Genomic DNA, 15,444 nt, shown 5'->3' with positions numbered 1-15,444 from the left:
ATACTCAGGAGCTTTCAAGTCCTGGGAAAAAGTTCCACAGGCAACTCAGGTGGGTTTCGAACCCACAACTTAACCACTAGACCACTGAGCAAGGCGGATCCAGTATTATTTGCAGTGGGTACCAGGCTTGGTGGTCTAGACATCTGCTGTAGTCACGCAGGAGTCATAGGTTCGAATCCTGACAAGGGCCCAATTTCATAAAGCTGTTTACCGTAAGCACATTTTTGTGCTTACTGTTGCAGAAAAATGTGCTCAAGCATACATATGTAAACGTATTTCATTCACCATGATTTCTCAAGTTAGCAGAAAATTTCGCAGCGCGCATGCACGTTCACCATGGATTTGCATTGTTACGTCACTCATGTGCTAACAGCGGGTTAGCCAGCATTTACCCTTGCTTACGATAAACAGCTTTATGAAATAGAAATTCTGCTGAGGGAACTGCTGCTTACATCTTTTATGAAATTGGGACCATGTTGCCTGTGGAATTTTTATCCGCAAGACTCGAAAGCACTGAATATATACAGTGCTTATCACATCGGTTGTAGGGCAAACAAAATTTAAGGCATCATCTATACTCACACCACACTGAATATTTGTTCCTTTTTAGCACAATTATAAGCCACAGACTTCACAGAACTTGGAAGAAAATATTTTGACAACCATCTCCACTGAGTGGGGATTGTTTTATGCAAAAAATAATACCATCAGAACTGTGAGCTCTTTTGTTTTGTTAAAGCTGAGCTTGCTTATTGTATGTCTGATTGGTTGCCATGCAAGATGTCTAAATATAACACAGCACCTGTAACTCAAATGCGGGACAATACATCTTTCAAACATTGTCTTTTTAAATCCATCCTGTCTGCATTTAAATAGATAAGATGTTTTCATTTAAGTTTTCTGTTATTTTGAATACTTTTATTTAATAGTAAAGTTGTAGGTTTTGCTATATTTTCCGTTGTAGTCTGAGCAGCTTTGTCCTGTGAGGAAACCCATTTCATCATCAGCAGCATGTCTTGGAAGGCAAGGTAGTTTCTAATTTTTGTTATTCTGTAAACCGCCAAGATTTGAATTTGGCTTATGGGTCATTCCATGTCAGTTCAACCAGGCTTTTGGACCTGACCTTCACGGATCGACACAAAATTTGGTGTGCTGATTTGACTTACTGAGAAACCCCCAGAACTGAATTTTTATGTCATTCAGATAATTACTTTTTGAGATACAGGTTAACAAACTTTTGACTAATTAGCTTGACCCTCTATGTTGGACAACCATATCTCCAAAAGTAAAGCACCCACATAACACTTTCCACTATTTAAAGCTCTTGACGGAGAAAAAATTCCACTTAGCATTTAAACAAATTACGCACAATTTTTTTGGGGGTGGGGGGGGGGGGCATGTGGGGGCAAAGATTTTACTTTTGGGGCCCAAGAAGTGCAAGCCATTTAATATGTTACTTGATTTACACATTTTAAAAAAAAACATTTTTTATGATTTCAATGAGGGTTGGGGGGGGGGGGGGGAGGAGGAGGGGGTGGAGGCCGCCCTGCCCCCACCCCTTCTAATTATGGCCACTGCACATGAGTCATGTCATGGGACATGTTTTTAAAGTTACAGTACTAACTATTATAGGCCTACTGTATACACGTGTACATGATGTACGTGTACATGATGTACGTGTACATGATGTACATGTACAGCTGTATACATGTATGTACACCTGCATATGTACATTCATTTAAAGTTTTAACCTTTATAGCCTGTGTTCATATTATCATAACTCCAAAACTGTAAGAGTGCCCATCCTAAATTTTTCTGAAAATGTTGCTTATATCATGAGCTAACAATGAAAAATTACGCATTTTGAAAAATATACATTTTCGCAATCAAGGGCAAATGTCACATTTGTGCGTAATTTTGTTGTGCTACGTGGAATTTTTTCTCCTTATTTTATTAAATGAAGGCCATGTCAAGAGCTTTAAAATAGTGGAAAATTTATTTATGTGGGTGCTTTACTTTTGGAGATATGGTTGTCCAAACATAGAGGGTCAAGCTAATTAGTCAAAAGTTTGTTAAGCTGTATCTCAAAAAGTAATTATCTGAATGACATAAAATGTCTGTTCTGGTGGTTTCTCAATAAGTCCATTCAGCACACCAAGTAACGTTTCAATCTGTGTTGGTCAAGTCCAAAAGCGTGTTGAATTGACACGGAATGACCTATTGTCATGTTTGATAACCATCTCTAAAAATAAAACACCTAGGGGCCTACAGTGATAATTTTTACACCAGTTTAAAGCTCTTAATATGTCCCAGATTTCATAAAAACTAAATCAACATTATATTATGTACCACAAAAACATTAATTACGCAAAAAAATTACATTTGACCTTGATTAGCAAGGTCATTTTTTTTATATGTATAATTTTTATCTCAATGTTAGCTTAAGATGTACATTAGCAATATTTCTAGAAAAGGTTGGGATGGGCACGCGCACAGTTTGAATTATGATTATTTGAACAATGGCGGTTAAGGATGAAAACTTAAAAAGTATGTACATATGCGTGTGCTTATTATGTGCATGTATAATAATGTACATGTGTAAAAATATTACCTTTGACCTTGATTAGCAAAATGCATTTTTCAAAAGGCATAATTTTTATCTCATTGTTAACAATATTTCTAGAAAAAAACTGAACAATATGTCAAACTTAACAATATGTCAAAAAATTATGACATACAATTTTAATTATCAATTTTTTTTTCAAAGTCCTTTAAAAGCAGTCATGTGACAAGGTGATGAAGGACCAAGCCAGAGACGAGGAAGTCCTTTAACATTCTAGAATAACATTCTTTAAAATAAGTATGTTTTTCTGCATTTTTTACAGAAGCTATCAGTATTGCTGCCATCCTTGGCATCCCATGTACACTAAAAGAAAAAATCTGCAATATGTTGATTCTGGGTGATGAAGATGGGGTAAGTAAAGGGTTGCTCACACTGCAGCCGTAACAAGAAACAATAACACTCAAAAGAACATGGTCTATTGGTTGAATAAGCATGCGCATATTCCACACAGTATAATTAACCAGTAGACTTAAACAATTGAGTGCATCTCTGTTTCTTGTTTTTGTGATGCATCTCTGCTTTTTAAATAAGGGAATAAAAGAGTGGTAGTGAGGTCTTAAATGACCCTTTAAGACTGGCAGGGTCATGTCCATGCAATAAAGGGCCAAGTTTGAATGGGCATGGTTTATGTCAGCATTGCGTCATTAAGGTAGGCGTGTGGCTATGAGTGCTTAACACGCGTTAGCCAACCGGTCTTAAACAAGTCCAGCTCAGACATAAAAACACCCCCATGTGACATGCTCTCCATTGGGAATAGCGAAACTGTCTGGGATATTTATGAATGAATGATCAAATCCAAAACTCTTAATTGACTTACTCATGACTTGAATTATAACTTGTATTAATTTGTCACATGTTGGGTTGAATTAACACTCAACTTCATGGACTTAACTTGGACTCAACTCAAACGCAAGACAAAGACTTGAACTCAAGAAAAGAAAGACATTGATAATTTTTGAATGACTGATATACAAACTCTCAAATTCACCTTCGGTTACAATTCACTTTTGGCTGAACAAACAAAAGTGAAGAATACATTATTTGGACCTTGGACCACCATTTATCCTACACTATGCATGAGGCAGTCTCATTTTATATACTCATAAACTGATGAGGGTTTTTGAAATTGCATCTGCAACATACCAATGGCCAATTTGTGTTGTTTTGAATTAATAAACTCCTCAGAGAGAGTATATGCACTGTGATTGGTCGAAGAGTGGTCACGTTGGGGTGTATTAAAATGTGATGTAAAGACAAGTTCTGTGGAACAAGTGAAAATTCACAGTAAAGGTATTAATTCATGGGAACAACAGTGTGAGGACCTGGTCTTCACTGGGTAGTAATGACCATGGCCGCTGTTAATGAAAATCGCTTTTGGCTTGGTCCATTAACAACAGCCAGCCACCAACCCGGTCATTACCACACAGTGAAGACCAGGTCCTCACACTGTTATTCCCTAATTAACACACTGTTATTCCCTAATTAAAAGTATTTATTTTTTCATATACAGGGGACAGCTTGGCCTGTCATTGAGGGTAATGACAACAGACTTGAGGACTGCACTTCATTTGACGTGATCATTGATGGGTTGGCTGTCAGCAGCTCCACTTGTCTCCTGACATCGGTGAAAGTGTATTTAGCCAGCTTTTATGTTTTCAATTTGGCTTATCCCACATGCCTCAGGAAAACTTTGTCTTTTTTCCAGAAAATTGTCCTGAACATCCAAGACAATATTCCTCTCGACCGCAGTGTTATATCTTGCCTGGACAAACTTAATAGGTACATTTGACTGTGACCATTTTTCTTGGTTAAAGCAATGTGTTACTAACATAAACCAAGTAACTGCATTTGACTCAGTAGTTCCTCTTGATCAAAGCATTGTGTCTTACTAGATAAACAAGTTACATGTACATATACTGCATTTGACTCAGTATGTTCCCCTCGATCAGATCATTGTGTGTTTATACTAAAGTAAACCAAGTTAAGCTGCATTTGACTCATCAGTATTTTTCCTCTTGATAAACGCATTATGTCTTACTATGAACAAGTTTTACTGCATTTGACTTAGTATGTTCCTCTCAAAGTATTGTGTCTTACTAAAATAAACCAAGTTAAACTGCATTTCACTTAATTAGCATGTTCCTCTTGATCAAAGCATTATGTCTTGTTAAGATAAACTGAATATTCTTCTTAAAGGTACATTACAGGATTGATAAGGATCACTCAAATACTTTAATTGTTGAATTTCTGTTTGAAAGCTTAATGGTTATGAAGTTAGTACTAGGACTGTGAAATGTTTCCCCCTGAAATAAGGGCATATTCGAAAAAACTACCTGATAATCTAAAAACAAACAACATCTGATTTTGTTTGTTAACAACCCAAATTGACCATATGTGTACAAAATAACCATTGTTCATTGATTTCTCTATAACATTAATAACGATTTTGATACAAATCACAAGTTTGTTTTAAGATGTAATTGAATTGAATGCATCCAACCAAAAGCCAATCCTGTATCGTACCTTTACCCTAAGAATTAAATCTTACTTGTGACAATTCACTTCAAATAGTTTTGACAGGGTGCCTTTGGAATAGTGGATGGGCCTCTGGCAAAATATTGACTTGACAGTTGTTGTATTATTCCAGTGTTCGTTGGAAGTTTTCTTCTTAAATAGGGAGGGGGGGTAACCTGAAACATAGGAAAGTAAATAGTTTTCCTTGAATATTGTTGTGAACAGAGGCATTATATCCATGTTTTTACAACACGTGTGATTCAGGATGTCATTATCTCTTATAGCAATTTGATAATCTCAGTTTGAACATCATAATTCTTACATCATTGGGCATCATTTGTGTTAAGAAAAAAATGCATTTTGAATAGACTGAAATGTTTGCATAAAAGATGTAGGGATGTAAATTTAAATTAGTGTCAATGGAGCTTTTTCTCAAAAAGTAGCAGTTGTACCTGGCCACGGTGACCCCCAGTTAAAAACAATGATGTTCTTGATTATAACAACCCCAGATCTGCCAAATGTAATGTCATTTGGACAAAAATATAATGACAAATATGGAGAAAATATATACAGTCGTAAACATTGGGCAAAAACCCTCTGTTGGTACTTTTTTTTTAAATGTCATCTTGTATATTTGAAGGAATTTTTAGCAGATAAATAAAATTGAAGGGAAACTGTAGGGGTTCAAGAACCCTCTTTTGAGAAAGTAAAGGGTAAATGAGTGTGCTAATTTTAAACAAGCAATTTTATCACATTATTTATTTATAAATTGTGTGGAGTTCAATGAACTTTGAGTCACCATTGTATTAGTTATGCCTTGTTGAGATTAAATTTGAATTAAAGAATTTTCAGAATGTATAAAGTTGTCGAAGTATACTTTCTAGTAAGATTTTAATTTATAATCCATCTTAAATTCTAAATGGTTTCTTTCATGGAAAACAGTTTAGAAAATGATTTTGTTTTTGGATGAACAATTTTCCATTTTTTGTTTGATGATGCAACAATACACAATGTCCAGGTACATCAAAAGAACGTGGGAAGACATTCCTGACTGATGCCAACTAGTCAAGATTTAAATTGTTGCTTTGACTAATGCCATTAGTCAAATCAACGAACGACCTAAAGTGAAGTACTGGACCAAGATTAAAAGTCGCTGGACTAATCTAAAAAGTCGCTGGACTAAGCCAAAATGTTGATGGACTAAACATTAGTCGTATGAGACATCTTTTTAGTCAAGTCACTGGACTAATGTAAACTAGTCACATTTCTGACTAAATCCTTAGTCATGCTCAGACTTTTGACTACTTAAAATTAGTCGTGTCAGACATGACGCTGGACTATTTTTTTTTAGTCAAATTGACTAATTAATTTTTAGAGTGTACCACGATACAGGCAAATAGACGATGCCTGCTTTGTCGTCAAAAACGTGAAGGCATTGAGTGTATATTTGAAGGTAAGAACCATAGATTTATGTTATGGGATGCACCGGCACTGACCGTTGCTAAGATTTGTCGAACACAAATTAGTCGATCATAATGTGTCATTAGTACATGGACCATGTCTATCAAGCTGTATAGACAAAATGCGTTAATTATAATGGTGTATGTGTACGACTGGTCAATGTACGACAAGACATGTCGGACACAATGTGTCGGTCATATAGGGTCATGCACTAATTAAGTGGAATTATGTCCGACAATGGTTTACTTACACGACATATAGGTTATTATGTACCACACAATTATTCGGACACATTAAGTCCATAATGTGTCACGTGGTGTACTATTTGTCGGACATTATGCGGTATCGGACTCATTGGGTTGGACAAAATGGGTCACGTGCACGACAAGGGTCACTTTGTACGACAATATTTGTTGGACTCATTTAGTCGATCGTAATGGGTCATAGTTTCTGGGCCCATATGTCTGGCATGATGTACCGGACAGGGTGTGTCAGACATTAATAGGTCACGTGCACGACATTGGTACGACAAGACATGTCGGTCATAATGGTTCATGTAGGCCTACTATGCATGGACATTTTGTCCGACATGATGTATCGCACACCATACTCCAGCTCTAATGTAAAAATTTACCCGGATTGAGATCCCAGAACTACTTTGGGGTCAGGCTGACCAGGAAACTAGTTTAAAAAATTGTGAATTTGTTTCGAATTTCGCACCAGTTTTCAATTCAATTCAATTCAATATTGGTTTATTTTCATATAAAAATACAAGACCAAATAAAAAGTCATAGACTCATGGCATTTGGTTAACAATAAAATTACATCAAAAATATATGTACAAGTTTACATGATAAATCAATAGTATTAAAAAGTTTGATCCGTTTCTGGATCAGTTTGCCACAGAAACCGGATCAAACTGACCCGGTATCTGAAACAAATCAAGCCACACTGGTCTAGGAATCGGGGTCATGATCAATATTCTTATCAGGAAGTTTTAAGAGGTTGGGGTGCCTGTAGGTGTATCAGCACTCATGTTGGTGCTCCCTATTATAATTGGAAATGGCAGGGTTTAAACAAGGAGGGTGACAAGCATTGTGTGCGATTGGCTTTACAATGTGAACCTTGATAACTACCTTTAATCACAGGTGAAGACGATACCCCCGAGTCAGAGAAAGACATTGATGCGCATCACAATCAGTCCGCAGAGGATAGCGAAGCAGCTCATGCATCGAGACTAGACAGAAAATGTGCCGTGTGCTTGAGTCTTCTATGGAACGCCGATGGGGCAGTAGTCAGTGAATTTTCTAATGCGGGTATGTTTGAGAAATAAGTATTTTTCAGCAATGAAGTTTTTCAGACACTCAAGTAAAATATCGAGCAATGGCAGCAATTTGTCGGAGTAAACACACCCCAGTGATTACAGTGTTTAACTTTTGTTTTCTCATAAGCAGCCCATCTTTTGTTTTGTCTGTTGCTCCTTGGTTTTCAAATTCTGATATTATTTTTATACTAAATGTATTTTTATTTTGAATATGTTTAATATATATGTATTGTGATATACCTAAATACCGTATTAATGTTATTATTGATTGTTTTTCGATATCCAACCCATTTTTCGAAATTCATTTCTGCTGCAATGGCCATATAAAGCCTCTGGCCGAGTGCAAAATTCAATGCCTCTATCATCATTGCCTAAGGAGAACAATATTCTTATATTATAAGAATAACTATTGTATAATGTAGTTAAAACTTTTCAATGCTTGTCTTTACAGTTCCGAGGTATCTTAACAGCCGTCTGTGCGGTATCCTGTCGTCTCTGTGCATAATCCTATGCCTTGGACTGTCTCTCGTCATCATGTTCCTCTACATCTATAACTTCTGGGGAAGTAGCGAGAATCTGACACACTTTGTATCCTTCATGACGTATGTTGTCGTTCTCGCTGGTATCAGCCTGGTGTGTACGGTATTTAACGCCATGTCATGGACACCAGTGAAAGATGGTTCCTGGTGTGAGGTGTTTCATTTGGACTACACAGCAAGGCGGTTGCGCTGCCTGGCTGGTCGCAGATTCCCGCTACCTGAAGCTTTGTTTCTTTCCCTCATCATTGTGTGGGTTTTTGTCAACAACTCAATGCAGGCAGTGAATCTTGCCCAATACCTGACAAAACCAGCCAACGCTACACCCAAAGTCATCGTCGACATGCCTCTGAATGACCCAATTCCTGGTGATATCTTCAGATTTTTAAAAAACATAATGGATTTCATCATTTCGCTGGTTGGGCTTCCGCTGTTCGCTTCATTTTGGTTCTACATCTTGGTCATGCGGAGGGCCCTGGCTGCAGAGTTGAACCTAGTCCTGATCTTTATCAAACGCAACGAGGGGAACCTGGTTCAGTGCAGGCGACGCATTGCCGAGATTAACCGAGAATTCGGTCTCCTTCGAGAGGTCCTCGCTGTCCTGGTGCCGTTCGTTATGGCCTCATCCGTGCTGGGACTCACCGTCCACATCACATGGAACTACGACGTCTACAGCAACCCAATGAAGAACATCGCACGGGAGAATTTACTCATCAACATCTTCATCTTCAGTGAGAAGCTTATGCTCCTCATCATTCCACTTCTCGCCGTTGGGAATGTCAGCATCGACTATGTCTGGTCACAGTTTATGTACGCCCTCTCGCGGCAGAGAAGTTTCGACAACGAAAAGTTCTGGGATCAGCTGTTGAGTTATGCTGTCGAGATAAACACCGAATGTAAAGGGCATCACGTCATGCTGTTTCTGGCCGTAATTAGCTTGTACCTTGGTAGGAATATCACTGACCAGAAACTTGACTATCGAGGCATCGGCCGGGCATTGTAACTTTGTTTTGATCTTGGATCAGCACTATTATGGTCAGTATGGTTTGAGAATGCATGACCAACAACGCAGATGATGGCTAGGAACTAAAATGGTGATGTCCAAGGGAATTTCTTCTGCCGGAGATTCGGTCCCCCACATTTCAAAAGAGGGCGCTACCAGAAGAAGTTTTATCATAATTATTTTACCAAGGGTACATAATCTCCGGGGACATAAACCTCAACCACATCGTCCACGGCACCATTTTGCTATCATAGATCAGCAATGGTTAGTAGTTTGAGGCACAAGTCACCAATAACGCATATGTGTCGGCTAGAACTCAAAGGGTCACGGTAGTCCAAGGGAATTCCGTCTGCCGGTGATTCTGCCCCCCCCCCCCATAATTATGGGAAATTGACATGGGGTGGAGGAGGATGGTTCAAAAGAGGGCGATAGCAGAAGTAGTTTGCACATAGTTCGCCATATGGGGGAGGGGGCCAGAATCTCCTGCCACGGCGGTAACAACTGCACACTGAATAATGAGATACGCATACTTATATTATGGATACGTCATGTGTAAATAAAATGACAACAAGTAGACAGTTAACACCTTATAAACCCGAGGTGCAGCTTTACAACGTATAAAAACTAAGTAGATGGAAACTTGCTTCGTTGATAAAGAATGTAACTTTTGGTTACACATACACCGATGTGTGTTAAGCACTGTATACTCAGTATCTTCCCGAGCTCGGTGAAAACAAATAACATGCCCAATACTCGAATGGGATTCGAACCCACGACCTTTACAATTCATCTTCAACAGACTTAAATTTAAAAACACTAGGATGGCACAAAACACTTTACATGTACATTTACAAGTAACAAAGCATAGACAAGCCATAGCCATAACATTGTACACTAATTTAAAGTTAAAGGAACGTTACAGAATTGGTACGAAACAAAAAAAATCGTGAAGATCACAGATTTACATAAAACTTACACGGGCTTATGATGATGTAGTGGAAACATCCCTTGAAATATATCTGTCTGAAATGTCACAGTTTGATGAGAAATCAATAATCTAATTTCGCGTTTGAAGTTGATCGCTCAATGAGCGTTTTATTCATTTTTGTTTTGGCATCGATGCAATGCAAAATGTGTAATCGGTTGTTCACCCAGTGACCCAGATGGCCGATCGATCTCGAACAGGTTTATCAGTTTATGTATTTATGGTGGATTACAAAAGTGCTTAAACTGCCAGCAACTTATTTGCTAGCAAAACCAATTCTGTAATGTTCCTTTAAACCATGTCAAGGAGAACTTGTTATACGTTTGGTAGTCCTAAAAGTAATGACAAATAAAACACTATTGGTTAAAAGCCTACATCAGCTTTGATAGTACTAATCATTTTAAGATTGATATTTTACTTGAAATGAATGTTGGTACGGAAAAATATTATAAATAAGTTTCCCGCAAAAATTTGAATCTGGTAAACGTTACTGTCAGACACGGTGTCCCAGGGAATTCTGTCCGCTGGAGATTCGGTCCCCCTCATGGGAATTTGGAAATAAACGTGGTCTGTAGGAGGATGAATCAAAAGAAGGTGCTATCAGAAGAACTTTGTACACAGGGTGCGTTCGTTTAGCTTCCCTGGGTCGACCCCGGTGTGTGGCGTTTTTTTTCCCAGGATGAACGTGTGCAGAAAATTACCCACGTTTGTCCTGGAAAAAAACCGCCAAGTTTGATCGCTAGCAATTCAACAGTTGGCTTTTGCGCAGTGGGTATTTGCGAAAAGGTCTCATAGGCAGGCTCTTTCCACGCGGTCACTTGTAGGATCTGATGTTTGGACAAGAATCCAGGTCTGAGTAACAACTTGAAACAAAAATTGTGTGTTTTAAAAGACGAGAACAGCTTCAGTTTTGATAGTTTAGTTTCTGTGATTTTAACAGCCGATTTTATTTCATAGAGCTGCATAATGCGAAAAATATTGCTTAACAATTATTGGCTTAGCAGAACTGAGCAGGGCACCAGACACACAATGTACATAATTACTTTGGGGTTACGACTGGTAAGCATGATTTTGTCGTGCTTACCAGCTGTTTGTGCTTAATAGCTCTATGATTAGGCCCCTTGTTTTACGAGTGCGTCAGATGCAGGGATCTCATAAACAGGTCACAAACAATGCTGTTATTGTAACTTATATAATATCTCAGTTTCAACTCTGTATCTCACTTTCATGTATGCTGTGAATATTTTCAGCTTAAAGGAAGTATCCCAGATTGATTAATACTAAAAAAAAATAAAGATCATCGAAGCTAACTTTGCGAGAAGCACTGCAGCTGTTTTTTGGCTCAGTGGTTTCTTTCCCTGCCTTTCACCTCTGCGCGGTCCCCGGTTTGAATCCCATCTCAGACCAGAGCTTTGCTCGTGACTCTGTTGTTGTTGTTGTTGTTGTTGTTGTTGTTGTTGTTGTTGTTGTTGTTGTTGTTGTTGTTGTTGTTGTTGTTTTTTGTTTTTTTTTGGGGGGGGGTCCTGTTACATCTTAAATTTAACAACTTCTCGTTTCCTATATCACAACTCCGTTGTTTTAAATGTGTTCAAATAGTATGTAAATGAACGATCGATCAAAGTATTCATCTTCACTTTAATGCGGTTTTTTTCAAAGAGGAACTTCAAAAAATGAATCCTGCATTACCACGTGCTGTCTAAACAACGATACAAGTATAGAAACTTGACAGGAAACTGTATGACACCAGAATTAAATTGCGATTATGTGCTGGGAACTTGGTTTAATTTTGCTTGGACTAAACAGTAAGAAGGATGTCTGGAAGAGAAATAATTTAAGTAAATTACAGAACTTTTAGGGCGCAATTTATCTGATCGACACAGCACCACAATGCAGAGGTAAGATTGCAAGATGAATACGTCATATCCGATACTGTTAATATCTTAATAATGTTTGCAGTAGCTCAGAGGACAAATAAGGCAATAGTGTTCTGTTTTTTTCTGCTTATTAAATTAAGCAGCTCTATGAAATGGAGCCCTGGTGTAGTCAGCGGCAGAGTGCGGGTTCGAATCCCGGTAATGACACTTGTGCGTGGACACTTAACCATAATTATTGGAAAAGTTGGGTGAAATCTGCTTTACAAGCCACACTCCGGGTCGATTCACCATGCCTACATCCTTACGGACTGTGAAGGGGGTTACCCTACGTTTCAGTCCAATGGTTTAAATTTGTGCGTTTACAGTGTCAAATAATGCATAAGGACGGATATGCCTGACTGTGAAGTTGTCAAGTTAATACTAAACTCGATCAATTTGTTTCTTCCTGGCAGATAAAAACATCTTAGATTTCATTCAGAATTCCTTGATTTGTTGTTAACTGTGGCCCACTGTGATTATTCATTATATCAATATTTCTGCTCTGATGGTGGAAATTCTGGACCAACAAACGACAGAAAGACTGGTTCATGCGTTCGTCTCCTGTAGACTGGACTTCTGCAACAGTCTTCTTCACTGCATTCCGGAATTTCAAATCTCGAAACTTCAACGAATTCAGAACTCTGCCGCCAGACTTGTTATGCGTTCATCTACACGGCAACACATAACCCCCATACTCCGCAATCTCCACTGGTTACCTGTCAATAAGGGCATCATTTTCAAAAATTCTACTTGTCACGTACAAATGCATCCACGGCTCGTCACCGTCATACCTTCGCGAAATCACTGAACCGTATCAACCATCACGCACCCTTCGCTCCAGCTCGGCACTGCTACTCAAGGTTCCTGCCATTCGAACCAAGACGTATGGACATCGGTCCTTCACACACTCATCACCTGCTCTCTGGAACTCTCTCCCACAACACATCAAGACTGCTAGAACTGAACTTGAATTCAAAACTGTACTGAAGACCTACCTGTTTAACATTTAACTCTTTGTTATTGTATGTAAAGCGCATCGAGACACTGTGTGATGCGCTATATAAGAACTGTTATATTATTATTATTATTATTATTCATCCTCCATCAATTCTTCACAATTTTTAACTTATATAGTTTCCATGCATGTCACTGCTCCTTTTTCTTTAGTGGTCTCAATGCACATAATGTACTTTGACAATTACATTATGATTGTTTGCATTTGCCATCGGCCATTTTGGTTAGTATAAGTTGTTTGCATTAGCTATAACTCTCGTTTTGTCTCCTTTTTAATTTGCATTTGAATGAAACACACATGACCTACGGCTTTACGTCCCATCCGAAGGACGAACAGATAAGAATGGTTAAGTGCCTCGTTATTTACGGGAAGTACTATCATGTGATTTGAAATATTACTTTCATGAAGCCATCTATAATTTCGTCGATTTTAGTGTCAATAATAATACAGGATGAGCAACACTAACATGGACCAAGAGCCAGCCGAACATGATGCTGTCAGTCCAACGTGGCCCAAGTTTCTCTTGGCTGTTTTGACATTGTTGGGAGTCTTTAAGGGTCGTCCATTAGACGCTTGTAGACCGTGTTATGATTGCCGCCACAAACGAGGAGATGGTGATAAATCAAAGGGTAGGCCTAATGACTAACTCATCGACTCCCGTTATAAATTGGTATTTCACAGAGATGTATTTGCAAATGTTTGCCACATCGCAGATACGTTTGCAAGGAAGTATTTGCGATGTCTTTGCAAAATGCAATGGCGTGAATTTTATCGCAATGTTTGCAAATATAATTAATAAATACCTTGGACGGTTTAAAGTCTCTGATTGGTCAAAACCCGGTCACGTGTGGGAGTGTTACAGCGGTATAAAGACCGGCTTTGGAAAATAGCGAATAAGTGGCCACTAAATCACATTTCCTACTACACAAGTTCAATATTTTATTGTATCCTCTGCTTACCAGTTTTCACGCTATTATGCCTTTTTCTTTGAATTGGAAAAAAAATAATGATGCCATATATCAACCGATATAAAATTACCATGGTAATTTGCAAAAAATAACAAAAACAAATAATTTAACATAAAGGGTGAATAATCATTGGCTTTCAAATCTGATTTTTACTTATTTTTTCCTGTTTTTTTTTCCTCTTAAAATTTATAATAAAGCGTATAAATAAACAGTGATAATTGAATCAACAAGCTGATCGTGTAAATTTTAATGTTAATAATAATATTGATCGGAGGGTTAAAAAGAAATGGCTGACATTTGTTTGTGGATGGAGAACGGTCACGTCCATAGACTTGTTCCCAAGTCTTTGATCATGCTGAAACAGCGCCCTCTTGTGGATACACTCCTGTCATTAGCCTACAATGTGGCTGATGCAGAGAATCAACTGCAGTTTTAGACTTGGAATCAAGTCTATCACATCATGTGCATTGCATTGATACTGCATTCACAGTGCAACCTTTTTACCCTGACTACATAATTTTGTTTCATCGACAGCAGTATACAAAATAATCCACAATAAAGAAATGAAAGTATTTTTTGAAATTTGTCATGAACATTTTACGAAGTCAACAGTGGCACTTATCTCAAATTGATTTTTATAAGTGTGTCCCTGGGTATTAAAAAACCTTATATCTAATTAAAAAACTAATTAAAAATCATTTAAAAAACATGAAACGGAAATTTTTTGTGCCTGAAACGGAATTCATGTTTTTGCCAAACGGAATTTGCACTTTTCTGAAACGGAAAATCAGTGGCCCTACACTGCGCTTCCTGTTACGCACTGCGGACTTTAAAAAACGGGTCCGCGCGCTGCGTACACAGTGAATACACCGCGAGTATGAACCGCCCTTGAGGCCAGTCGGGTAGTGAATTCCATTAGTCGACAAGGCCTACAGTCTGTCCATCTTTTCGAGGCCATCCTCGTAGTTGCTTCCCAAAATTTCTTTAATTAAAGGAACACGTTGCCCTGGATCAGTCGAGTCGGTCTTTGAAAAGCGTTCGTAACTGTTTTTTATAAAATGCATATGGGTAGAAAGATGTTGTAAAAGTAGAATACAATGAT

At 38.1% G+C, this 15,444-nt stretch overlaps 1 protein-coding gene across 1 annotated transcript; it reads left to right on the top strand.

Annotated features, from left to right (window-relative positions):
* The first annotated feature begins 987 nt into the window (after positions 1-987).
* Positions 988-10,211, top strand: LOC117305862. The gene is made up of 5 exons (XM_033790745.1): positions 988-1,028; positions 2,886-2,974; positions 4,134-6,590; positions 7,747-7,914; positions 8,374-10,211. Exon 5 carries the CDS (start codon positions 8,457-8,459, stop codon positions 9,459-9,461), a length of 1,005 nt encoding a protein of 334 aa, XP_033646636.1. The 5' UTR covers positions 988-1,028; positions 2,886-2,974; positions 4,134-6,590; positions 7,747-7,914; positions 8,374-8,456; the 3' UTR covers positions 9,462-10,211.
* Positions 10,212-15,444: the final 5,233 nt, after the last annotated feature.

The sequence above is a fragment of the Asterias rubens genome, unplaced genomic scaffold (genome assembly GCF_902459465.1).
Source record: "Asterias rubens unplaced genomic scaffold, eAstRub1.3, whole genome shotgun sequence".
NCBI classification, from domain to species: domain Eukaryota; kingdom Metazoa; phylum Echinodermata; class Asteroidea; order Forcipulatida; family Asteriidae; genus Asterias; species Asterias rubens.
Note: the sequence above shows the minus strand (reverse complement) of the source record. Positions and strands in the feature narration are given on the sequence as shown.

What these genes read in the sequence shown, in the direction of transcription:
- LOC117305862 (XM_033790745.1), top strand. Translation starts at nt 8,457, where the DNA reads ATGTTCCTCTACATCTATAACTTCTGGGGAAGTAGCGAGAATCTGACA.